The following is a 25354-nucleotide window of genomic DNA, read 5'->3' as shown; positions in this document are numbered from 1 at the left end:
ATGTGCCTTTTACTGAGGAGTGGTTTCTGTCTGGCCACTCTACCATACAGGCCTGATTGGTGGAATGCTGCAGAGATGTCCTTCTGGAAAGTTCTCCTCTCTTCAAAGAGCAAGGCTGGGGCTCTATCAGAATGACCATCAGGATCTTGGTCACCTCCCTGATTAAGGCCCTTCTCCCCTGATCTCTCAGTTTAGCCTGCCGGCAAACTCTAGGAAGACTCCTGGTGGTTCCAAACTTCTTCCATTTACAGATGATAGAGGCCACTGTGCTCATTGGGACCTTCAATGCTGCAGAGATTTTTCTGTACCCTTCCCCAGATCTGTGCCTCGATACAATCCTGTCTCGGAGGTTTACAGGTCATTCCTTGGAATTCCTTGACATGCACTGTCAACTGTGTGACCTTATATAGACAGGCGTGTGCCTTTCCAAGTCATTTCCAATCAACTGAGTTTACCACAGGTGGACTGCAATCAAGTTGTAGAAATGACTCAAAGATGATCAATGGAAACAACAGAAGGCACCTGAGCTCAGTTTTAAAGGTGACATGACATGCTTTTTTTGGATGCTTTTATATAGGCTTTAGTTGTCCCCTAATACTGTATCTGAAGTCTCTTTCCCGAAATTCAGCCATGGTGCAGAAATATAGCCACTACAAGTAGTCCCACAATCAGCTTTCCTCAGAACGCTCTGTTTCTGTGTCTGTAGCTTTAAATGCTAATGAGGAAGAGAGGGGCGGCACAAGCGCTAATGTTTACAGGATGTATCGCAATGGCTCGTTGCCCCCGTTGCTGTAAAATGCCTCGAATTTAGCCATTCTCATCTGATCACCCTGGTTTGCAGAGGTGCACACTCAGTCATTTAAATGTGGAGAAAGGCGGATATCGCGAGCCATAACACCAACAGCAGAACGGATATCCAAATAACAAAGAAGTGTACAACACTTGCGTTACAGCGTTTGTTTTCACACACACACTTGATGCCATTTATCTTTACGTTAGCAACAGTAACTCAGTTGTTAGCTGCAGAGCTAATGTTACAGCCACATTCTAAGGGTAGCAAGCTAGGTAACCATATACCGTAAAGCAACAAAATGATATAGCGTTAGTTAACTTACATGTCCAAGGTTTGTAGCTTGACCAAGGAGATTTAGTAATGATCCAGAATTTAATTTCAGCAAGGCCAGCTTTGAGTTGGCTCAAGTTGAGGAAATGTTTGGAGCAGACATACACTTTGGGAAGTTGTGTCGGCGCATTTCCAGCGAAAATACAATTAAGATATGGGTTGTGCAGAGGCTCGGATGAATGAACAGAAAAAAAGATGTGTGCTTGCATTTGTATATCCAAGCACTGAGCAACTGTTAAGCTTTGTTTGTTTGCTCGCCATGATGTCTCTCCAGGAAAAACCGATATCGCACTCGCCCTTGCACGGTGGTAGCTCAGTTTCTCATGGGCGGGCTAGATGATCTGGTCGGGAAAAGCAGAGAGAGGGGAGGTAACTTTCCCCCGATCTACGTCACTCGGGGGAGATTTTCAAACGGCAATTGAACCTTCATTTTGTCAAAGGCGGAGAAGAACACGCAGGGCTTGGTTTACACTTAACGAAAATTCTAGCCACTGGGGGACCAAAGGCAGGCTAGGGGAACTCATATTAATGTTAAATAACCTCATAAAATGAAGTTTTCATGTCATGTCACCTTTAAATGTCATGGCAAAGGCTGTGACTACTTTGGTATGTTTTTTATAGATTTGCAAACATTTTGAAAAGTTTTCCACGTTATCATTATGGGGTGTTGTATGTACAAAAAAAACTTATAAATATGGCTGTAACATAACAATATGTGGAAAAGCTGAAGCACTGTGAATACTTTCCGGATGCACTGTATGTATACTGCATTTGGCAGGTGCCTGGTGTAAAAAAAAATGTTTTGTGTGTGCTTCTAGGAAGAGTACCATTGTGAGGATGCTATTCCGTTTCTACGAGCCGCAGCAGGGTAACATCTACATTGCGGGTCAAAACATCAGAGATGTCAGTCTGAACAGCCTGAGGAAGGCCTTAGGAGTGGTTCCCCAGGTAAGAATGGAGGAAGGAAAGTTGGGCAACATTAATAGGTGAGGCCATGTGGAGGACAAGATAGAACAGTGAAAATTGGGATTGGGGGAAAACGGGTAGGGGTGAAGCAGGTGACATTTTGAGTTAGTTGATAATGGGAAGTAATTTATTGATTGATTTTCTGTTTAACTTTACAATACGTGAAATTTGTTTGAGTTTGTTATATAAATGTGTTTAGATTAATTTAATTTCCAGTGGTGTTATTCAGGACATGCGCACAGATGGCACTGGGGACGGGGGGGACATGTCCCCCCCAGATTCCTAGCGACCCCGATCCGTGCCCACCACTCTCCCTACGTAAGGTGACAAGCATCAGTTATAACTGCACAGTTGATTAGGCGAGGTTAACGTGTGTAACGTTGGCCACACAAACTACAAACTGGTACTACAACACTTGAAAAGAAAAAGTGTATTATGCTTATTTTAAAGTATTAAATATGGACTATTGCTATACTATATATCAATAATATGTTGCATGCATGCAAACTCCTCACCTAATGCCTAAACCTCACAGCCAATCAGGGGCTGTTTAAAATAACATGATATTGTTTAGAAGAGCACAGATTCTACATTGATCTTGCCTCTTAATTTTGCACTCAAGGTGCACTAGATTGATGCGTTTAACTTTACATTTTAAGAAAAAAAAATCCCTACAGGGGGGAACTTTTTTTTTTAATACTCAAACATCACCGCGACTTATTGAGTGGTGTAATAATCTCGCGACACAAGTAATTGATAATGAAATTTGTTGCCAACGCGTTTAATAATCGATTTTTATCGATTTAATTGATTTGTTGTTGCAGCCCTAATTTGAGTTGTGAACTAATTCTGTCTCACTTCTGCTTTCTCTCTCACCCCTCTGTCTTTTTCCACGTCAATCCCATCACTCTCTTTATGTTCTTACCTGCTTCATTCCCTCTATCCCTCCCACTCTGTAACTTTCCTCTCCCAGGATGCTGTTCTGTTCCACAACACTATCTTTTATAATCTTCAGTATGGCAATATACATGCCACCCCTGAGGAAGTGTACAAGGTGGCTCAAATGGCAGGCATCCATGACGCAGTCCTCCGGATGCCCCACGGCTATGACACGCAGGTTGGCGAAAGAGGTCTCAAACTGTCTGGTATGCTTCCAATACTTAGTGTATTCACACACCCACTCACACGGAAGGAAGAATATTTGTCCATTAGAATGTAGGTCCATGAGGTGGGAGAGCCAGCGAGGCCTATTGTGTACCAGCCAATAGCAAAAGAAACGTAGAGAGTGAGTCATTACTTTCCCTACTTATAGTGCGGTTACCATTGAGTCTTCAGACAGGGACATTGTTACTGAAACGTAATGATCACTAGATGTCGCTTCTTACACAGAGCTAAAAGCAAGGTCGGAAAATGATTCATTATTAATTTCCGTGTTGTTGTTTGGTGATTATTTCATTACAACGTATGGTAATAAACGTAAGAAGAAATGTTGAGACTGTTTACATTTTTCTTGTGGTGGTGAGGCTTATATTTTGATGCAGCTTATAGTTTTTTAAAACAAAACAACAGTAGAAACACTTTTTTTTGTCAATGCTATAGAATGGGTTAACCCGTTAAGGAGTAGCATCGCACATGTGATCGTTCGAATGCTCTCACAGCGTAATGTCGCATATATATGCAATTTCTAACATTCCAACAGAATATTTTCCGATGGACAAAAACTACGCCACAAACGCTTTAACATCACTGTGTCCAATCCCGACCGTTTTTAGCTAATATTCTGATAAAATGCCACTTCAAATATCGATAAAAATGATTGTATCACGGTTACAGCTTCTTACCTTTTGAACTAAATAGTGTAAAAAAAAAAAAAAATGTTAGCTTATCCTTTACTAGTGCTGGTAAATTAGCCTTGCGCTAGCGTCACTATGTCCAATCCCGACCGCTTTAACTACTATTGTCCAAACCCGAACGGGGTTTGGACACCCAGTTTCCGGTCTTTTTGCCACCATTTTTTTTTGCAATCGCTAGCAAAGTATAAGTAATATTATTTTAGGCATACCAAACAATCTATGTGTCAAATTTCATAAACATATATGGACGTTTACATGTCTAAATAATTTAGGAAAGTTACATTGATGAGAGAAAGCCGAAAGACCACTCGGGTGACGGTCGGGCGACGATCTCTACTCTGACATGAGAAGAGTTCAACAAAACATCCAGCAGGTGGTGGTAAACAGTCAAATTGAGATTTTATCGCATAGTTTGGAGATGTTGAAGCGTGATATCTTATTGTCCACGGATATATTGACAGCATTATGGCCAGTTTGGTGACCCTTGATCAAGTTAATATCCCCAGAAAAACTGCAGCGGCAAGTGTTTACTACGAGGATAAGTGCGATCGGGTTTGGACAAGGGTAGCGCATGGCTAATTTACCGGCGCCTGCGTCTTTTTACCGGCTCTAATAAAAGATAAGCTAACTCAATTTTTTTTTTACAATATTTAGCTCGAAAGGTAAGAAATTAAAGCTTAACGTTAAATCAGTAAATCAGCTGAAAACGTGATACAATAATTATCAATATTTGAAGTGGCATTTTATCAGAATGTTAGCTAAAAACCGGTCAGGATTGGACACAGTGACGTTACCCTTGTTGATAGGCCGCCTACTTGATTTACCAAATGCAACTTCAATTGGATATGTGCTACTACCCTTGCGTACCAGCTATCCACACTTGAAACTGGAGTTCCAATGTTACAGCAGCTTAAGTCGACATAAAACCAAACTACACATTCTCAACCAGTATGTTATCATTCACTGCCTATTCTAAGCTACACTGCCTGTCTTGTGTATTTGTTTTTAAATGCACGGCCCGCCACTGCAGTAACGCATGCACCGCTAATAGCCAAAACCTGCAAGCATCCCCTCCTCTGTTTTCATTCATTCACAACCTCATGCTACCAGTCACCTCGGGCAGATGTCAGACACCCCTCCCAAAAAATGGCCAAACGGAAGGTGGAAAACGGTTGCTTTCTAGACAGGTGGGAATATCTGTTCACGACCGTAAAGGACAGACCTGTTTTTCTTGTGTGCGGAGCCAACGTGGCTGTAACGAAAGAATATAACATAAAATGAAACACTTAAGTTTGTTTCCATATGAAAAGGTGCATTATTATTAGGGCTGTGAAGTCATTAAACATTTTAATCAAATTAATCACAGGTTTCTGTGGATTAATCATGATTAATTACATATTACCGATGTTCCGAATTTTTGTCATTAGTGTGCGTCTTCGATTTTGCGGGACCTTGATGCTCGAGTCACCTGTTGCCAGCCGCAAAACTTTGGTGAACCCCTCGTCCCTCAACAATATCAACCGGTCTACAGCTTTTTGCAACACATTTGGCAACTGGGCTAGTCACCTTGTCACAGACAGTGTGAGGGCCCTACGCTGTTCAGTGAGGGTGGTTTGGGGCATTCTACTTGAACTCCCCTCGCCGACCAACGCATGATTCGTTTTGAGGTGGTATTGGTTACTTTAGGCTGCCATTGCTTCGGTGAAACGATAACATTCAGTCATTTAGTAGACGCTCTTATCTAGAGCGATAACGTCTTCCCGCAGAGTGTGCATATTACTTTGGTTTTATTGGATGTTCCATCTTAGTTTTTTTGGAACACGAACTTCTCATCCAGAAGTTGCAGATTGGGTGGAATTGTGGGTATATCACGTTAAATGCGTTAAACAAAAATAACAAATTAATCCTGTAATTTAATCATAAAAATAACGCGTTATTTTTCACAGCCCTAATTATTATATCTAGAAAGATGGGAAAACATGCTTTTTTCAATAAATATGAAATCTGAGCCATGAATTTTGAAAACAAATTATAGGTAGTCTACCTTTTATATAATGACAATATTGATAGCTAGTTAGCTAATTGTCTCACCCCCCATTTGATAAAATGGTCGTCATATGACAGGTGTGAAAGAAAGAGCAAGTTCAGATTGCAAGACAGAAGACTTTATCTCAGAGCAATTCATTGAAAATTAAGATGATTCAATTTGAATCATCCACTTATCTCCTGAAAATTGCAAGTTAACCATGCATATTTCTACATGCACTATTTGTATATTTATTTTATTTATCTATACATTTATTTATTTTACCAGGCATGTCATTATTATGAACAAGTTCGTATTTACAACAACAGCCTGGCAAAAATCACTTGAGAGGGAAAAGGGTTGCAAGATAAACACAATGATTATTTTAACAGGAATAAGACACCAATACATTAAAGAATACATGGACTGTACTAGAAGTATGGTCCCGTCGGAGCCGTAACACACCACTGGTATGGTGTAAATAGGGGTGTAAAACTGTCAATTCACTGGCAGCGACTACAATTGGACAGATCTGCCTATTTCCTCCTTGCTAGCAGCTGGGTGTGGAGCTGGGATTAACATATACTTCCTTGCATATACTTCATTGTTGTGCTAGCTGTGTTGTGCTAGTTAGTTTAGTTTTGACTGGCAGCATGTGACATGCTCTGGTGAAAAGGGGCTATTGTCGGCTTTCCGTATTGTTCGCTAGAAGCCGATAAAAATTTTTTTTTTTTTAAGAAAGAAATTACAGTTAGAATTTTCTTGCATATTACAAAAGTTAGTATTGAAGAAGTCACACACAGAGGTGGGCATAGATTAATTTTTTAAATCTAGATTAATCTCACTGTAATCTTGGAATTAATCTAGATTAAAATAACTGATAACGCAGTGTGATAACGTTGATAACGTCTTGTTGAGTTGTGGTGTGAGCGCAGTTGTGGTCAGGGCACGGCTCAAGTATGCCTATTGCAAATATGAGAGGCAAGTGTAATTTGTTTGGGAATTCTCACGTTTTCTGAAATTCCACTTTTTTTTTTAATTCTTTTTTTATTACTGTAGCATTGGGACTCTGTCCCAGTCTGGATCTTGGGTTACGCATGAGCAGTCGTGCATTATGTATGCAAACTAAATTTGTATTTGATAAATCAAGTTGGTGGCCAATCTACAACAATTGAAAGGACAGATGGCCTAATTTACATGAAAATTGTCATAACAAGCAAACTCAACCCTTATTTCCTATCTCCATTCTGTAGGCCATCATTCTAGCGCAACTTCCGTTTGTCGACCAGCCTATAATATCTGTAATTTTGCTTAATTAAGTAGGCTGTGTTTGTCTGTACAAAGTGCAAAGAGTCCCCCCTCCTAATCACCAAGTATTATTTGGTCTCGAGTCAAGTACCCTCAAATAAAATGTTTCGCAAGTAGTTGTGTAAACTTTCAAGAATGGCTTCTGCTTACATTTTTGTCATAAGTTTGTTTTAGCCATCCATGGACTAAATAGAATGAATAGGCTAATCTCAGGCATTGCATTGTGCACACGATGAATTTTTCTTTGACCTGGTAAACCCGTGAATAGCTAGCCTACACCTTTCAGGCTGTTTGGAAGTTGCGATTTCCCATCCCCCTTCTAATGATTGATCGCGTAGTGAATCAATGGATTTGGTCCCTCAAGTTCCCTCCAACGTATAGCCCGAATCCCAATACTCCCCCTTCCCCTTTCCCCTTAGTTTTGCGCGTTCCCGTGAGAGCAAGTGGTGTCCCAATACTCTTTTTGAGCTAGGGGTAGGGCTAAGACTAAGGGGTATACACCCCTTAAAACCAAGTAAGATCGGGAGCTTACTTGAAACCTAGGGCTATGTGAATACTGCGCGACCGGCAACAATGGCGGCCAGATCATCCAGAGAGTCCGATAAATATAATATTTTCGGCTTAATTAATTGAGAAAAAAATTGACAGTCTTGTTTTGTGTTATACTCAGTCCTGAACTTATATATTTGCAACCATTTTTCTAATTGAAGCGTTTCTAAAAATCGCTAGTTTGGTACGCTAATGTTACTGTGCTGAATTGCACAACAGTCCCGCATTTCTCCAGTTTTAAGTAAACTCCATTAGCAGCGAATTTCGTTTAATATCAATGCATAACACGACTTGCTTTGGAGATATTGATACGTGCTAGATGACGTACCTGTAACCAAGTGCCGTCCCATTTCCTAGGGATATGTAGCCATTATCCCTCAGTTTTGAGGGCCAAGGGCTAGGGGTAAACTAAGGGGAAGGGGTAAGGGGGAGTATTGGGATTCGGCCATAGTCTACTCAAGTCTTCCGTCAACATTCCAAGCATTCCAATGCCTCCATAGGTCTTTCACCACCTCCAAGAAGACTCCTACATTTCCTTTCGCTTTCTTTGTTATTTCTATACTCATGTATTGAAACTCATTTGATTTATACCTCTTTATATTTCAGAAATGCATTCATTTGTTATGTGTATCCTCTTTACAGGCTCATTCCTTTTTACCTCTACAGTAATTGTTGCCACTAATCATAACATATAAATTGTGCTTACTTGTCTACACGCAAACGGCTATTTGGTGAAGCAAATGCATTTCCTATAATGTACTTAAATTGTTGTTGTAATTTTGTCACTATGTCCAATCCCGACCGCTTTAACTACTATTGTCCAAACCCGAACGGGGTTTGGACACCCAGTTTCCGGTCTTTTTGCCACCATTTTTTTTTGCAATCGCTAGCAAAGTATAAGTAATATTATTTTAGGCATACCAAACAATCTATGTGTCAAATTTCATAAACATATATGGACGTTTACATGTCTAAATAATTTAGGAAAGTTACATTGATGAGAGAAAGCCGAAAGACCACTCGGGTGACGGTCGGGCGACGATCTCTACTCTGACATGAGAAGAGTTCAACAAAACATCCAGCAGGTGGTGGTAAACAGTCAAATTGAGATTTTATCGCATAGTTTGGAGATGTTGAAGCGTGATATCTTATTGTCCACGGATATATTGACAGCATTATGGCCAGTTTGGTGACCCTTGATCAAGTTAATATCCCCAGAAAAACTGCAGCGGCAAGTGTTTACTACGAGGATAAGTGCGATCGGGTTTGGACAAGGGTAGCGCATGGCTAATTTACCGGCGCCTGCGTCTTTTTACCGGCTCTAATAAAAGATAAGCTAACTCAATTTTTTTTTTACAATATTTAGCTCGAAAGGTAAGAAATTAAAGCTTAACGTTAAATCAGTAAATCAGCTGAAAACGTGATACAATAATTATCAATATTTGAAGTGGCATTTTATCAGAATGTTAGCTAAAAACCGGTCAGGATTGGACACAGTGACGTTACCCTTGTTGATAGGCCGCCTACTTGATTTACCAAATGCAACTTCAATTGGATATGTGCTACTACCCTTGCGTACCAGCTATCCACACTTGAAACTGGAGTTCCAATGTTACAGCAGCTTAAGTCGACATAAAACCAAACTACACATTCTCAACCAGTATGTTATCATTCACTGCCTATTCTAAGCTACACTGCCTGTCTTGTGTATTTGTTTTTAAATGCACGGCCCGCCACTGCAGTAACGCATGCACCGCTAATAGCCAAAACCTGCAAGCATCCCCTCCTCTGTTTTCATTCATTCACAACCTCATGCTACCAGTCACCTCGGGCAGATGTCAGACACCCCTCCCAAAAAATGGCCAAACGGAAGGTGGAAAACGGTTGCTTTCTAGACAGGTGGGAATATCTGTTCACGACCGTAAAGGACAGACCTGTTTTTCTTGTGTGCGGAGCCAACGTGGCTGTAACGAAAGAATATAACATAAAATGAAACACTTAAGTTTGTTTCCATATGAAAAGGTGCATTATTATTAGGGCTGTGAAGTCATTAAACATTTTAATCAAATTAATCACAGGTTTCTGTGGATTAATCATGATTAATTACATATTACCGATGTTCCGAATTTTTGTCATTAGTGTGCGTCTTCGATTTTGCGGGACCTTGATGCTCGAGTCACCTGTTGCCAGCCGCAAAACTTTGGTGAACCCCTCGTCCCTCAACAATATCAACCGGTCTACAGCTTTTTGCAACACATTTGGCAACTGGGCTAGTCACCTTGTCACAGACAGTGTGAGGGCCCTACGCTGTTCAGTGAGGGTGGTTTGGGGCATTCTACTTGAACTCCCCTCGCCGACCAACGCATGATTCGTTTTGAGGTGGTATTGGTTACTTTAGGCTGCCATTGCTTCGGTGAAACGATAACATTCAGTCATTTAGTAGACGCTCTTATCTAGAGCGATAACGTCTTCCCGCAGAGTGTGCATATTACTTTGGTTTTATTGGATGTTCCATCTTAGTTTTTTTGGAACACGAACTTCTCATCCAGAAGTTGCAGATTGGGTGGAATTGTGGGTATATCACGTTAAATGCGTTAAACAAAAATAACAAATTAATCCTGTAATTTAATCATAAAAATAACGCGTTATTTTTCACAGCCCTAATTATTATATCTAGAAAGATGGGAAAACATGCTTTTTTCAATAAATATGAAATCTGAGCCATGAATTTTGAAAACAAATTATAGGTAGTCTACCTTTTATATAATGACAATATTGATAGCTAGTTAGCTAATTGTCTCACCCCCCATTTGATAAAATGGTCGTCATATGACAGGTGTGAAAGAAAGAGCAAGTTCAGATTGCAAGACAGAAGACTTTATCTCAGAGCAATTCATTGAAAATTAAGATGATTCAATTTGAATCATCCACTTATCTCCTGAAAATTGCAAGTTAACCATGCATATTTCTACATGCACTATTTGTATATTTATTTTATTTATCTATACATTTATTTATTTTACCAGGCATGTCATTATTATGAACAAGTTCGTATTTACAACAACAGCCTGGCAAAAATCACTTGAGAGGGAAAAGGGTTGCAAGATAAACACAATGATTATTTTAACAGGAATAAGACACCAATACATTAAAGAATACATGGACTGTACTAGAAGTATGGTCCCGTCGGAGCCGTAACACACCACTGGTATGGTGTAAATAGGGGTGTAAAACTGTCAATTCACTGGCAGCGACTACAATTGGACAGATCTGCCTATTTCCTCCTTGCTAGCAGCTGGGTGTGGAGCTGGGATTAACATATACTTCCTTGCATATACTTCATTGTTGTGCTAGCTGTGTTGTGCTAGTTAGTTTAGTTTTGACTGGCAGCATGTGACATGCTCTGGTGAAAAGGGGCTATTGTCGGCTTTCCGTATTGTTCGCTAGAAGCCGATAAAAAATTTTTTTTTTTAAGAAAGAAATTACAGTTAGAATTTTCTTGCATATTACAAAAGTTAGTATTGAAGAAGTCACACACAGAGGTGGGCATAGATTAATTTTTAAAATCTAGATTAATCTCACTGTAATCTTGGAATTAATCTAGATTAAAATAACTGATAACGCAGTGTGATAACGTTGATAACGTCTTGTTGAGTTGTGGTGTGAGCGCAGTTGTGGTCAGGGCACGGCTCAAGTATGCCTATTGCAAATATGAGAGGCAAGTGTAATTTGTTTGGGAATTCTCACGTTTTCTGAAATTCCACTTTTTTTTTTAATTCTTTTTTTATTACTGTAGCATTGGGACTCTGTCCCAGTCTGGATCTTGGGTTACGCATGAGCAGTCGTGCATTATGTATGCAAACTAAATTTGTATTTGATAAATCAAGTTGGTGGCCAATCTACAACAATTGAAAGGACAGATGGCCTAATTTACATGAAAATTGTCATAACAAGCAAACTCAACCCTTATTTCCTATCTCCATTCTGTAGGCCATCATTCTAGCGCAACTTCCGTTTGTCGACCAGCCTATAATATCTGTAATTTTGCTTAATTAAGTAGGCTGTGTTTGTCTGTACAAAGTGCAAAGAGTCCCCCCTCCTAATCACCAAGTATTATTTGGTCTCGAGTCAAGTACCCTCAAATAAAATGTTTCGCAAGTAGTTGTGTAAACTTTCAAGAATGGCTTCTGCTTACATTTTTGTCATAAGTTTGTTTTAGCCATCCATGGACTAAATAGAATGAATAGGCTAATCTCAGGCATTGCATTGTGCACACGATGAATTTTTCTTTGACCTGGTAAACCCGTGAATAGCTAGCCTACACCTTTCAGGCTGTTTGGAAGTTGCGATTTCCCATCCCCCTTCTAATGATTGATCGCGTAGTGAATCAATGGATTTGGTCCCTCAAGTTCCCTCCAACGTATAGCCCGAATCCCAATACTCCCCCTTCCCCTTTCCCCTTAGTTTTGCGCGTTCCCGTGAGAGCAAGTGGTGTCCCAATACTCTTTTTGAGCTAGGGGTAGGGCTAAGACTAAGGGGTATACACCCCTTAAAACCAAGTAAGATCGGGAGCTTACTTGAAACCTAGGGCTATGTGAATACTGCGCGACCGGCAACAATGGCGGCCAGATCATCCAGAGAGTCCGATAAATATAATATTTTCGGCTTAATTAATTGAGAAAAAAATTGACAGTCTTGTTTTGTGTTATACTCAGTCCTGAACTTATATATTTGCAACCATTTTTCTAATTGAAGCGTTTCTAAAAATCGCTAGTTTGGTACGCTAATGTTACTGTGCTGAATTGCACAACAGTCCCGCATTTCTCCAGTTTTAAGTAAACTCCATTAGCAGCGAATTTCGTTTAATATCAATGCATAACACGACTTGCTTTGGAGATATTGATACGTGCTAGATGACGTACCTGTAACCAAGTGCCGTCCCATTTCCTAGGGATATGTAGCCATTATCCCTCAGTTTTGAGGGCCAAGGGCTAGGGGTAAACTAAGGGGAAGGGGTAAGGGGGAGTATTGGGATTCGGCCATAGTCTACTCAAGTCTTCCGTCAACATTCCAAGCATTCCAATGCCTCCATAGGTCTTTCACCACCTCCAAGAAGACTCCTACATTTCCTTTCGCTTTCTTTGTTATTTCTATACTCATGTATTGAAACTCATTTGATTTATACCTCTTTATATTTCAGAAATGCATTCATTTGTTATGTGTATCCTCTTTACAGGCTCATTCCTTTTTACCTCTACAGTAATTGTTGCCACTAATCATAACATATAAATTGTGCTTACTTGTCTACACGCAAACGGCTATTTGGTGAAGCAAATGCATTTCCTATAATGTACTTAAATTGTTGTTGTAATTTTTCATAAGTTATAGGCCTACTTATTTTGCAATTCATAAGTCTTATTTAGGTTGTAAATGTCTGAATTACATATTTGTGAAAAGAATCCCTTGCAACATCGGATGATAGAAAAGCAGCCTTGTAAGGCAGGGAAAAAATGTGCAGCCGGCAGCAATTGAAAAGAAAAGGGGGGGAAATGGCAGGATCCTGTTGAAAAAGTATTTAGCACTTGCAAATCAGTGTATCCATGAAAGGTAGTGAATGCTGCACACTGTTACTTCTGCGTCTCCGTTAACGGACAGACGCACGCACGGAGTCGGACGGAGTCGGACGGACTGGTGGAATTTATACTACTCCGTTGGCTCTGCGTGTTGAAAACAATTCACCGCCAGAACAGTAGATGACGCTGCACTGCGATGCTAGCTAGGTTATCGAAAGGTCGGAGCAGATGAACAAATGAACCATTTCATCAATAAAATAAGCACATTTTCAGCAACTACACTGCCCATTTCTCGTCACATTTTAATTCAGATGCTGATTTACATGTACTGTTTAGCTGAAATAAGAGTTGTAAAAACTTACAATGGCGGTCAAAGGATTCTGTTCTCTTGTTGGTCACGGCAACCCCGCCCCCACCCCTGACGCAAACGGTTCTTAATACGGACCAATCATAGCCAAGGGGTATCCGTAAAAAGACGCACGGAAAGAGGACAGTCAGGAAAATCAGAAGGCGCACGCAGAGCTCTTTTGACGGAGGGGGCGTTCCTCGTGTGCGTGTGCGTAAAAACGCAGAAGTATAAATCGGTCTTTAGGCCGGCAGGTAGTAGGCTGATGAGGCCAAACAAGGGGCCGCCGAAAAAGTTGGATTCCAGGGGGCCACAGTAGGATTAAATTGCCTCTGAACATTGCTGACAAATTGACAAATTTAGTGATCCTTAAACTGTTTTTTTATATGTTTATTATATTGAGTGACAATATAAAAAAGGGAAAGTGGTTAAAAAAAAATCACTCATCCTTGCGTGATTTAAAGATTGCTGACAAGCTGACCTTTTCACCAGCACTTGTCACATGTGTCTACCCACTGGGTTTGAATGTACATTTTGAATATGTAGAATAAAAGTCTAATCCAATTTGGATACATTTTATTTACAAAACTATGGAAAATAATAAATTCAATCCTGAATGTAGCGACTAAGACATTATTATTGCACAGAAATATAGCTGAAGTGTATTTTCTCAAAATAAGTCAACTTTTTGATAAAATGTTGTTAATTTTGTTAATTAACAAAATATCTATATATGTTGTCTGTCCTGAGCAGAAAATGGGTGTCTGTCACATTGGTATGGTGGGCAGAAGCCTGTCCTGTAAGAGCCAGTATTGAACATGTGCATTTGAAATACAGTTGACTAACAAGGCTACGGTGTTTTAACAGGTGAAATAGTTTTATGTTGAAAAAGCATTGATGTTGCATCAATAATATTAAGGTTATGCAGCTCATTTAAATTTCTTCTGTCGTGTATGTATGTTTCAGGTGGAGAAAAGCAGCGTGTGGCCATCGCCCGGGCGATACTGAAAAATCCCCCTATCTTACTTTATGATGAGGCCACATCCTCTCTGGATTCGATCACTGAGGAGGTGCTACACATTCATACGAACACTCCCTCACATTCAAACAAACATCTCTGAGTAAAATAATTTGAATACTAGAAAGGGTACAATTTCTGGGGAAATTGTGAGGTGTGCTTGCGTCTGTTGCCGATGGGTCAGTTTTGTTACAGAAATTTTACAACTGATATTTCTGTATGTTTTAAATAGGTATGCATACTTAATATTTATGAAGATGGCATAGATTTTACAAATCTAAGTAACAGTCAGTATCTGCTGTGGCTCCCAGCCTCATTAACCCGATGTCGGTCTGGGCCCGCCAGCGGGCCTGATAACGCTGCCCCCTCCTCCCCCAGTTACTACGCACTCATTTTTTAGATATGTTTTTTATACTGCTACACATGTTGTACATCATTGGAAAGATACGATTCTTGTGCTTCCATTGCAATAAACCATTTTAAGATCAAGTCACAACAGCAAGTACAGTCAACGTCTTTGTCCGGTGACCACTACAAAAACAAAGCCAAAGAAAAAGTTGTACTCACCCTAAAAGGTTCAGATTGGTCCTGGTATGCAAACAACCCATCAAAACCTGATCTTCGTTACATTCCCAAAGGTCCAAAGTATTTCACCATGTTGAGTAGTTGTCCAAACAATGAATTATAGCCACGATCTTGTTGCTTCATTCTGCCTTCGCGTTCTGCATTTTTTTTTTGTCTCACGCAGTTTCTCTATCGCTCATAGGAATACAGGGCTCTCAAGTGTCACGCATTGAGCGTGACACTCATTTCGATCTTTTGTCACGCCCTCCCGCCACACATTGTATTTCTCAAGCAGAAAAAAATATTTATAATATATTTAATATGCCTCAGCACCCAACCAAATTTCCTCTGGCCGCGCCACTCTCACTATGGAACCGGCAGGAATCAAGCGCGTCTCCCCTGGAGTTCTTAGTCGAGCCTGCCACTTATTAGCCAATCAAAAAAAAGAAAGGGTCTATACAATAGCCATTTGAAAAATAGTACCATTATATCTGGGTAAGATTTAATGCAACAACCAACGGAAAAAAAGCATTCCCTGTCATTTTTCATGATTCTGCTACGTCTTCCGAAAGTTTTGTTCACCTACAAAGCAAACCGCTGGAGCTCGAGTATCACTTTGAGCATGGTCATGATCTCTTGTTTTAATGTTACAACAAATTTACAACTTGTTTGACACAAACAGTGACAACTTGACTGCTGTTAGAAAATGTTAACCAGATAATTAGCATCAGTTTTTCATGTGTCTTAACTCACATTTTTACAGCCTGTTCACTGACAACACCTGCTCAGAACAAGTAGTTCATAGATGTAGCCGGTGTGTATCGGTGAAACTCAGTCCTCAGGTATGTAACAGGCCACCGGCATGGACGGATTGCAAGCTTTTCGTTGGCGTAGTTGGTAGTGGTGGTGCTTGGGATGTCAGAGGTGGCAGGTTTGAACCCAGTGCAGGATGAACATATGCCTGATACCTCTGATGGAGCTTGCAATACTTCGTCTGTTACATATAATAGGCCTAGTCATATTTTCACACGATGAGTGACATATTATAAACATGTCTTTCCAAATAGGTGTAATAATTTATTAGCACTAAATACATATGTGTTTTTTATAGTCGATTTTATAGGTCACTTTTAAAATAATGTCATATTTTATAATTATATCCTGGCCATGGATGCATTAATCATTGCTGCCTTTCAAAGATGTCAGGTAAAAAGCAATTAATTAATTAATTGGGGGGGGGGGGGGAAGAGTGTCACTATTGCCAGTCTTCAAAACTTGAGAGCCCTGGGAATAGATGTGCTTCGAGTATGTGTGAGTGGATAGTCTTAAAATGTCCGCTACACTCTGCCCTTTCGATTGACACCTTGTTCGACCCAATAGGAGCTTCCATGCCCGGTTGACAGCCCTCTACAGCCAACTAGGTCTGTAGGTCCGTCCTGCCCCCCCCACTCGTTCTAAACTAATTTCTATAACTGGCTCTGAAATGAGCTTGATAGCTTTGTAGCTTAGGAGATGCTGAAAATGCTAATACCCAACATGCTAGGTATCTGTGGAACCTTCAAAATAAAAGTCCTGGGCGTAATATAGATAGACACAAGCTTATGGAGCTAGAAAGCTGACAAAAGTATCTGAATTTGAATATGAAAAATATTAAATATTTGTGTCAAATTTCATTAAAAAAAATGAAATTCTGATTTTGTTTGAACTAGGCCAAAGGTGAAACAGCTTGCTTTCACAGGGAAAAGTATACAGTTTCAGAACTTATACCTCATTGGGCTCTATCCTCTTCCTCCAACGAGCAACTCCTAGTTTTTGTCCTGAGGTGAGTTCGGTCATTCTGAAATCGTCTACTTTCCTTGTGAAAGCAAGCTGTTTCACCTTTGGCCTAGTTCAGACAAAATCTGAATTTCCGCAGTCTGAATTTCAGCAATCTGAATTTCAATAATCGGAATTTACTCAATCTAAATTTCAATAAACTCAGTTTATTGTTGTTTCAGCAATACTAATGGGAGATTTAGCTATTAAATATGTTAGTTCTAAGTACCACCTTTCATTAGAGATATCAATTATGAAAAATAATACCTTTTATCACAAGTATTTGACCTTGGTTACAAAGGGCCTTTTGGAGTCTCCAAAGGGCCCTTTTAGAAAACGCCTGGATGTACTTGTATAAAGACATATGTCAAATATGAATATATTGTGGTATTATGTTTGACTCGAATCGGGTAAGGCTTCAAGCTGTGGTCTAATTCTGTCTTCCAGCTAATACCTGACCAACTCTAGGCCTCTTCAGGCAGGGTCGGACTGGGACTGAAAAACAGCCCGGGACTTAAAAACAAAGACCGGCCCGCCCCCCCCCCCCCCCCTCCTCCACTTTCTCCCTCACTTTCTTTTTCCATACTTGTCTGTTTCTGCTATTTGATGTTGCAAAAGAACAATAATCAGTTAACTAAATTCAGTAATGACAATCGTCGTCGTCGTCATCTGCCGCTTGTCCGGGGATCGGGTCGCGGGGGCAACGACCTAAGCAGGGAGGCTCAGGCTTCCCTCTCCCCGGCCACTTCCACCACCTCTTCCTGGGGGACCCCGAGGCGTTCCCAGGCCAGCCGAGTGACATAGTCCCTCCAGCGTGTCCTGGGTCTTCCCCGGGGCCTCTTCCCAGTGGGACGTGCCCGGAACACCTCACCAGGGAGGCGTCCAGGAGGCATCCTAATCAGATGCCCGAGCCACCTCAGCTGGCTCATCTCGACGCGGAGGAGCAGCGGTTCTACTCTGAGCCCCTCCCGGATGACCGAGCTTCTCACCCTATCTCTAAGGGAGAGCCCGGACACCCTGCGGAGAAAGCTCATTTCGGCCGCTTGTATTCGCGATCTCGTTCTTTCGGTCACTACCCATAGTTCGTGACCATAGGTGAGGGTAGGAACGTAGATCGACTGGTAAATAGAGAGCTTCGCCTTTCGAGTCAGCTCCTTCTTCACCATGACGGACCGATGCAGAGCCCGCATCACTGCGGACGCCGCACCGATCCGCCTGTCGACCTCGCGCTCCATTCTTCCCTCACTCGTGAACAAGACCCCGAGGTACTTGAACTCCTCCACTTGGTTCAGGATCTCCTCCCCGACCCGGAGATGGCACTCCACCCTTTTCCGGTCGATAACCATGGCCTCAGATTTGGAGGTGCTGATTCGCATCCCAGCCGCTTCACATTCGGTTGCGAACCGCTCCAGTGAGAGCTGAAGGTCACGGCCCGATGAAGCCAACAGGACCACATCATCTGCAAAAAGCAGCGACCCGATCCTGAGGTCACCAAACCGGACCCCCTCAACACCCTGGCTGCGCCTAGAAATCCTGTCCATATAGGTAATGAACAGAATCGGTGACATAGGGCAGCCCTGGCGGAGTCCAACCCTCACCGGAAACAAGTTCGACTTACTACCGGCAATGCGGACCAAACTCTGGCACCGGTCGTACAGGGACCGGACAGTCCCGATCAGGGAATCCGGTACCCCGTACTCTCGGAGCACCCCCCACATGAGCCCCCGAGGGACACGGTCGAACGCCTTTTCCAAATCCACAAAACATGTGTAGACTGGTTGGGCGAACTCCCATGTACCCTCCAGGACTCCGCGGAGGGTATAGAGCTGGTCCACTGTTCCACGGCCAGGACGAAAACCACATTGCTCCTCCTGAATCCGAGGTTCGACAATCCGGCGGACCCTCCTCTCCAGGACCCCTGAATAGACTTTCCCAGGGAGGCTGAGGAGTGTGATCCCCCTAAAGTTGGAGCACACCCTCCGGTCCCCCTTTTTAAAGAGGGGAACCACCACCCCGGTCTGCCAGTCCAGAGGCACTGTCCCCGATGTCCACGCGATGTTGCAGAGTCGTGTCAACCAAGACAGCCCTACAACATCCAGAGCCTTAAGGAACTCCGGGCGGACCTCGTCCACCCCAGGGGCCCTGCCACCGCTGAGCTTTTCAACCACCTCGGCGACCTCGGCCCCAGAGATAGAAGGGCCCCCCCCGATGTCCCCAGACTCTGCCTCCACGTCGGAAAGCGTGTTGGTGGAATTAAGGAGGTCTTCAAAGTATTCCTTCCACCGATCCAGGACGTCCCCCGTCGAAGTCAGCAGCGCACCGTCCCCACCGTATACAGTGTTGACAGAGCACTGCTTCCCCCTCCTGAGTCGCCGGATGGTGGTCCAGAACCTTTTTGAAGCTGTTCGGAAGTCATTCTCCATGGCCTCGCCAAACTCCTCCCATGCTCGGGTTTTTGCCTCCGCGACCGCCAAAGCCGCGTTACGCTTGGCCTGCCGGTACACATCAGCTGCCTCAGGAGTCCTACCAGCCAATAAAGCCCGATAGGCCTCCTTCTTCAGCTTGACGGCATCCCTCACCTCCGGAGTCCACCACCGGGTCCGAGGGTTACCGCCGCGACATGCACCGACCGCCTTGCGGCCGCAGCTCCGGTCAGCCGCTTCAACAATGGAGGCCCGGAACATGGCCCATTCGGACTCAATGTCCCCGGCCCCCCCCGAGACATGATCGAAGCTCTCCCGGAGGTGGAAGTTGAAGCTCCTTCTGACAGAGGGTTCCGCCAGCCGTTCCCAGCAGACCCTCACATTACGTTTGGGCCTGCCAGGCCTGACCGGCGTCCTCCCCCACCATCGGAGCCAACTCACCACCAGGTGGTGATCAGTTGACAGCTCCGCCCCTCTCCTCACCCGAGTGTCCAAGACATGCGGCCTCAAGTCCGACGACACGACTACGAAGTCGATCATCGAACTGAGACCTCGGTCCTGGTGCCAGGTGCACATATGGACACCCTTATGCTTGAACATGGTGTTCGTTATGGACAAGCCGTGTTTAGCACAGAAGTCCAACAACAGAACACCACTCGGGTTCAGATCGGGGGGGGCGTTCCTCCCAATCACGCCCCTCCAGGTCTCACTGTCATTGCCCACATGAGCATTGAAGTCCCCCAGGAGGACGAGGGAATCCCCGGGAGGAGCGCTTTCCAGCACCCCCTCCAGAGACTCCAAAAAGGGTGGGTACTCTGAGCTGCCGTTTGGTGCATAAGCACAAACGACAGTGAGGACCCGTCCCCCCACCCGAAGGCGGAGGGAGGCTACCCTCTCATCCACCGGGGTGAACCCCAATGTACAGGCACCGAACCGAGGGGAAACAAGTATTCCCACCCCAGCTCGACGCCTCTCACCAAGGGCAACTCCAGAGTGGAAGACAGTCCAGCCCCTCTCAAGGAGACTGGTTCCGGAGCCCGTGCTGTGCGTCGAGGCGAGGCCGACTATATCTAGCCGGAAACTCTCTACCTCGCGCACCAGCTCAGGCTCCTTTCCCGCCAGCGAGGTGACGTTCCACGTCCCTAAAGCTAGCTTCTGCAGCCGAGGATCGGACCACCAAGGCCCCCGCCTTTGGCCGCCGCCCGTCTCACACTGCACCCGACCCCCATGACCCCTCCTGCGGATGGTGAGCCCACTGGAAGAGGGTCCCACGTTGTCTCTTCGGGCTGTGCCCGACCGGGCCCCATGGGAAAAGGCCCGGCCACCAGGCGCTCGCCATCGAGCCCCACCCCCGGGCCTGGCTCCAGGGGGGGGCCCCGGTGACCCGCTTCCGGGCAGGGGCAACTGAGAACCATTGTTGTGTTTCTTCATGGTTGGTTTTTTGAGCCACGCTTTGTCTGGTCTTTCACCTGGAACCTGTTTGCCTTGGGAGACCCTACCAGGGGCATAAAGCCCCCGACAACATAGCTTCCAGGATCACTAGGACACGCAAACCCCTCCACCGCGGTAAGGTGGTGACTCATGGAGGGGGATGACAATCAATTCAACAAACTAATTTCCATATAATACCCCTGTTAACAGACTGACTCTTGTGTACAGTTTTAGTGCTGTACCTGTCATAGTCTCTCCACTGGATCCTGTCACCACAGCAGCCTCCATCTCTTTCCCTGTGTCACATGTGCCTGCTTTAATACACAGAACAAAAAATCAAGACAATTGCATTTGAGCCACATAGCACATTTATTATTTAAAGCCAAAAAACATGTTGTGCATGTTTAGATGAGTGCCTTTTTCTCTTGGCCATTTCTATTACTTCATTTAAAATGTATAGCCTATATATTGGCTAACAGTAATACCAAATGTATAATGTTTTAAGAAAAATTAAAACAAAATGGTTTGGAATTATATTTGAATTTTCTGTCGAAATTACAGGAGCTTACAGCTACTTGCACCTGGCGCCTCTGGTACACCCGCATCTTCGGGCTGCAAATTCTCTTTGTCTTTTGACGGCATAAACATGTATTCTATACTTCTACATTGTTCAGCATTTGTTTGCTGTGCCCGTAGTTTTTCTCCTTTTCTTTTCCTTTCAATTTCTTTGCTAAAGAAACAACGATGTCAGCTAAAATAGCTCCAACAAATTGGCTGTACCCGGAAAACGATGTGCACTGTTCAAGTTTACACGGGGGAAATGCCCACCCCCACCCTTTGGATTTTGGATCGCTCCAGTTGAACAGTTGAATGGTATTAAGGCCGTCCTCAAAGTGAGCGTAAACTATTAGGATTTTTTTCCTTGAATAGTGCCATGGCCGTAGCGGCCGTTTGTTTGACCGGCCATTCGGGAAATCTCCCAAGTCTCCCGATGGCCAGTCCGACCGTGTCTTCAGGCCTCTGTTTTCAAAACAAAATCTGGGCGGATATAGAAACTCAGTTTCCTTGTGTTCAAGCTTCTATTACTAAACATCAGTAGGACTTACAGGGGTCCTGACAACAGGGGAAGGACTAACTTAATCATTTACTAGTTCTTGCTGTGAGATGTTACTCCACTCTTCCACCAAGTTCCCAGACATTTCTGGGAGGAATGGCCCTATCCTTCAGCCTCTCCCAAACATGCTCAATGGGATTGAGCACTGAGCACCATGGCACCCATCTTGCAGGAAATCACACACAGAATAACCAGTATGGCTGGTGGCATGCTAGACGGTCACATTAGTGCTCTTGGTTATACAAAACCCCCACTCGTCAGTGAAGAGCACTTTTTGTCTGTCCTGTCTAGTGTTGGGGGAAGTTACTCAAAAAAGTAATATTAGTTATTACTTATTACTTGTGCTGTCAGTTTAACGCGTTAACGCCGTTAACGCAAACCTAAATTAACGACGTACATTTTTTTTATTGCGCGATTAACGGCCTAGCAAACTTTGTAGTTTTTTTCACATGCTGTTGCAACAACTGCCGACGTTAGAAAAACTACAACACCACACCAGATCTAGCTAGACCGGAAACAAAACATCAGGCACGCCACACACACTTGTTTAGCTTGCGAGACGGCTAAAGAGTAGTAGCAGAGCCCGTTTACGGATATTAGACATTCTCTGGTAGTAGGCTAACGTTACGTTTTGAGTGAATGAGGATGAAAACAACCAGCCCCCCGTTGTCTCCAACTAGTAAACTATGACAATAAAAATATACAGCAACGGAACTATTACAGTAACAATATACAATAACAGGTTTACTTTATTTGTAACATTTAAATGGGCAGTGTGAACATAAGCTAAAATTACAATTTAAAAGTTACATGTGATACACACATAGGCAAACGCACAACCCAGGTTTACATAGAAAGTACACACATTTAACAATCATAGGATTGACTAAACAAGAACGTTTTTAATCTAGTTTTAAATGTCGAAACAGTATCAGCCTCCCTAATTAAGACAGGTAATTTGTTCCAGAGAAGAGGTGCTCTATATGAGAACGCCCTACCTCCAGCAGTTTTTTTCTTAATTTTGGGTATTACCAGATAGCCGGCATCTTGAGATCTTAGAGTCCTTGCGGGGCAATAGGGTGCAAGGAGACCGGAGAAGTACAGTGGTGCCAATCCATGTAGAGATTTGTAAGTTAGTAGTAAAACTTTGAAATCAGCTCTGGCTTGGATAGGGAGCCAGTGTAAAGAGATAAGAGTAGAGGTTATATGATCAAACTTTCTTGTTTTTGTCAATAGTCTAGCAGCAGCATTTTGTACCCGCTGTAAATTTTTCAAGTAGGTAATTGGGAGGCCAGAGAACAGTACATTGCAGTAGTCCAATCGGGACGTAACAAAAGCATGTATTCGTTTTTCAGCATCATCCTTTGAGAGGAATTTTTGTATTTTGGCAATATTACTTAGATGGAAAAATGCAGTTCTGGTGATTTGTTTAATATGGTACTCAAACGAAAGGTCTGCGTCCAATGTGACTCCTAAATTTTGTACCTACTGGCTTTGAGATACTTTGACACCATCTAAGTTTAAGGTCAGATTGGATAAATGTATTTCTGTATTTTTTAGGGCCGAAAATTTGAACCTCGGTTTTATCCGAATTAAGAAGGAAATTTGCTGCCATCCAAGTTCTCAACCCGGAAACACATTTTTCCATAGCATGTGGAAATTCTCCAGGCTTTATGGACATGTATAGCTGAGTATCATCTGCATAACAGGGAAAATTTACCCCAGAGCTTCTAATTATGTTTCCTAAAGGCAACATATAGAGTGAAAATAACAGAGGGCCTAGAACTGAACCCTGTGGTACTCCGTATTTTACAGTAGTGCTCCTGGATGAGCAACCATCATAGTGGACATATTGTGATCTATCAGATAGATACGATCTAAACCACTGAAGTGAAGTACCAGAGATCCCAACATAGTTCTCCATACGCTCCAGGAGAATCTCATGATCCACAGTGTCAAATGCTGCACTAAGGTCTAGAAGAACCAGAACAGAGATAGAGCCCGCGTCAGAGGCTAATAATAGATCATTGACTACCTTAGCTAATGCAGTTTCAGTGCTGTGGTGAAGACGAAATCCAGACTGGAGAGGTTCATAAAGCTGATTTGAGGAGAGGTGCTCAGTTAGCTGTTGTGCCACAGCTTTTTCTAAAATTTTGGAGAGAAATGGCAAATTTGAAATTGGCCTATAGTTGCTAACACAACCTGGATCAAGGTTTGTTTTTTTAAGAAGGGGCTTAATAATAGCTTGTTTGAAATTGTCAGGGACTTGTCCAGTTACAATAGATTCATTAATAATACTAAGCATGGGAGGTCCAATAATAGGGAGAAGTTCCCTACAAAGTTTGGCAGGGAGGGGATCAAGAAGGCAGCTGATGGGTTTTGAGGAATCTACCAGCTCGATGAACGCTTCCATAGAAATAGGGTTAAAGTGAGTAAGAGCCTCAACATGCAGCATGCTGGGTATAGAGTCAAATTCAGTGTTGATGGCCACTCCTCCAGGACTAGTCTGTAGTTTGTCCCTTATTGCATAGATTTTTTGGTCAAAGAAATCTAAGAAATCATTGGGAGAGAGATCTGAACTAACACAGAGTGTACTTTTCTCAGTGAGTTTTGCAACAGTATCAAATAGGAACTTTGTGTTGTGTTTGTTCTTACTAATCAATTTAGAGAAATATTCTGATCTGGACCTGATGAGGACTTGCTTGTACTCCATTTGGCTGTCCTTCCAGGCCAGGCGGAAAACCTCCAATTTAGTGGTACGCCATTTATGCTCTAATTTGAGTGGACCTCTTGAGAGTGCGGCTTTCCTCTGAATACCATGGAGCCATTTTCTTGTCTTTTCTTTTCCTTGGTTTGAGTGGGGCAACAGAATCTAGGGATAGCTGAAGAACCAAATTCAGATCCCTTGTTTTAGCATTTAATGATTTATTTGGGACGTCCAGTGCTTCTAGTGCAGCAGGTAGAATATTAGCCAGTTCCATAGCTGTGTTTGGGGTTATGCAGCGGCTAGTAGAAATATTCTGGGTGCCTCCAAGGCTCTGGCAGAGATCCATTTTAAAGGTAACCAGGCAGTGGTCTGATAATATAGGATTGTGGGGGTGGACAATGATGTCACTAATCTTGATTCCCCGTGTGAGAACTAAATCCAATGTATGCGAGTGAAGATGGGTAGGTTTAGAAACCACCTGAGTGAGACCTGTGGAATCCAATAGAGCAGTAAAGGCCTTACTTAGAGGATCTTTTGG

General features: G+C 42.9%; 1 protein-coding gene across 2 annotated transcripts in view; it reads left to right on the top strand.

The window, feature by feature from the left end:
* The window catches only part of abcb7 (ATP-binding cassette, sub-family B (MDR/TAP), member 7), a 90660-nt gene that overhangs the window by 41235 nt on the left and 24071 nt on the right, over nucleotides 1-25354 (top strand). Inside the window, exons 12-14 of one of the 2 annotated variants that reach the window (XM_084697403.1) lie at nucleotides 1942-2071; nucleotides 3063-3234; nucleotides 14711-14814. In XM_084697403.1, coding sequence (XP_084553529.1) covers nucleotides 1942-2071; nucleotides 3063-3234; nucleotides 14711-14814 — 406 coding nt within the window. The remainder of the gene's footprint in view (nucleotides 1-1941; nucleotides 2072-3062; nucleotides 3235-14710; nucleotides 14815-25354) is intronic. The other variant, XM_084697405.1, reaches the window with a different exon arrangement.

The sequence above is a fragment of the Hypomesus nipponensis genome, chromosome 1, assembly GCF_054491055.1.
Source record: "Hypomesus nipponensis isolate SF chromosome 1, ASM5449105v1, whole genome shotgun sequence".
Classification (NCBI taxonomy): Eukaryota; Metazoa; Chordata; class Actinopteri; order Osmeriformes; family Osmeridae; genus Hypomesus; species Hypomesus nipponensis.
This window is presented reverse-complemented; position numbering and strand designations above follow the sequence as displayed.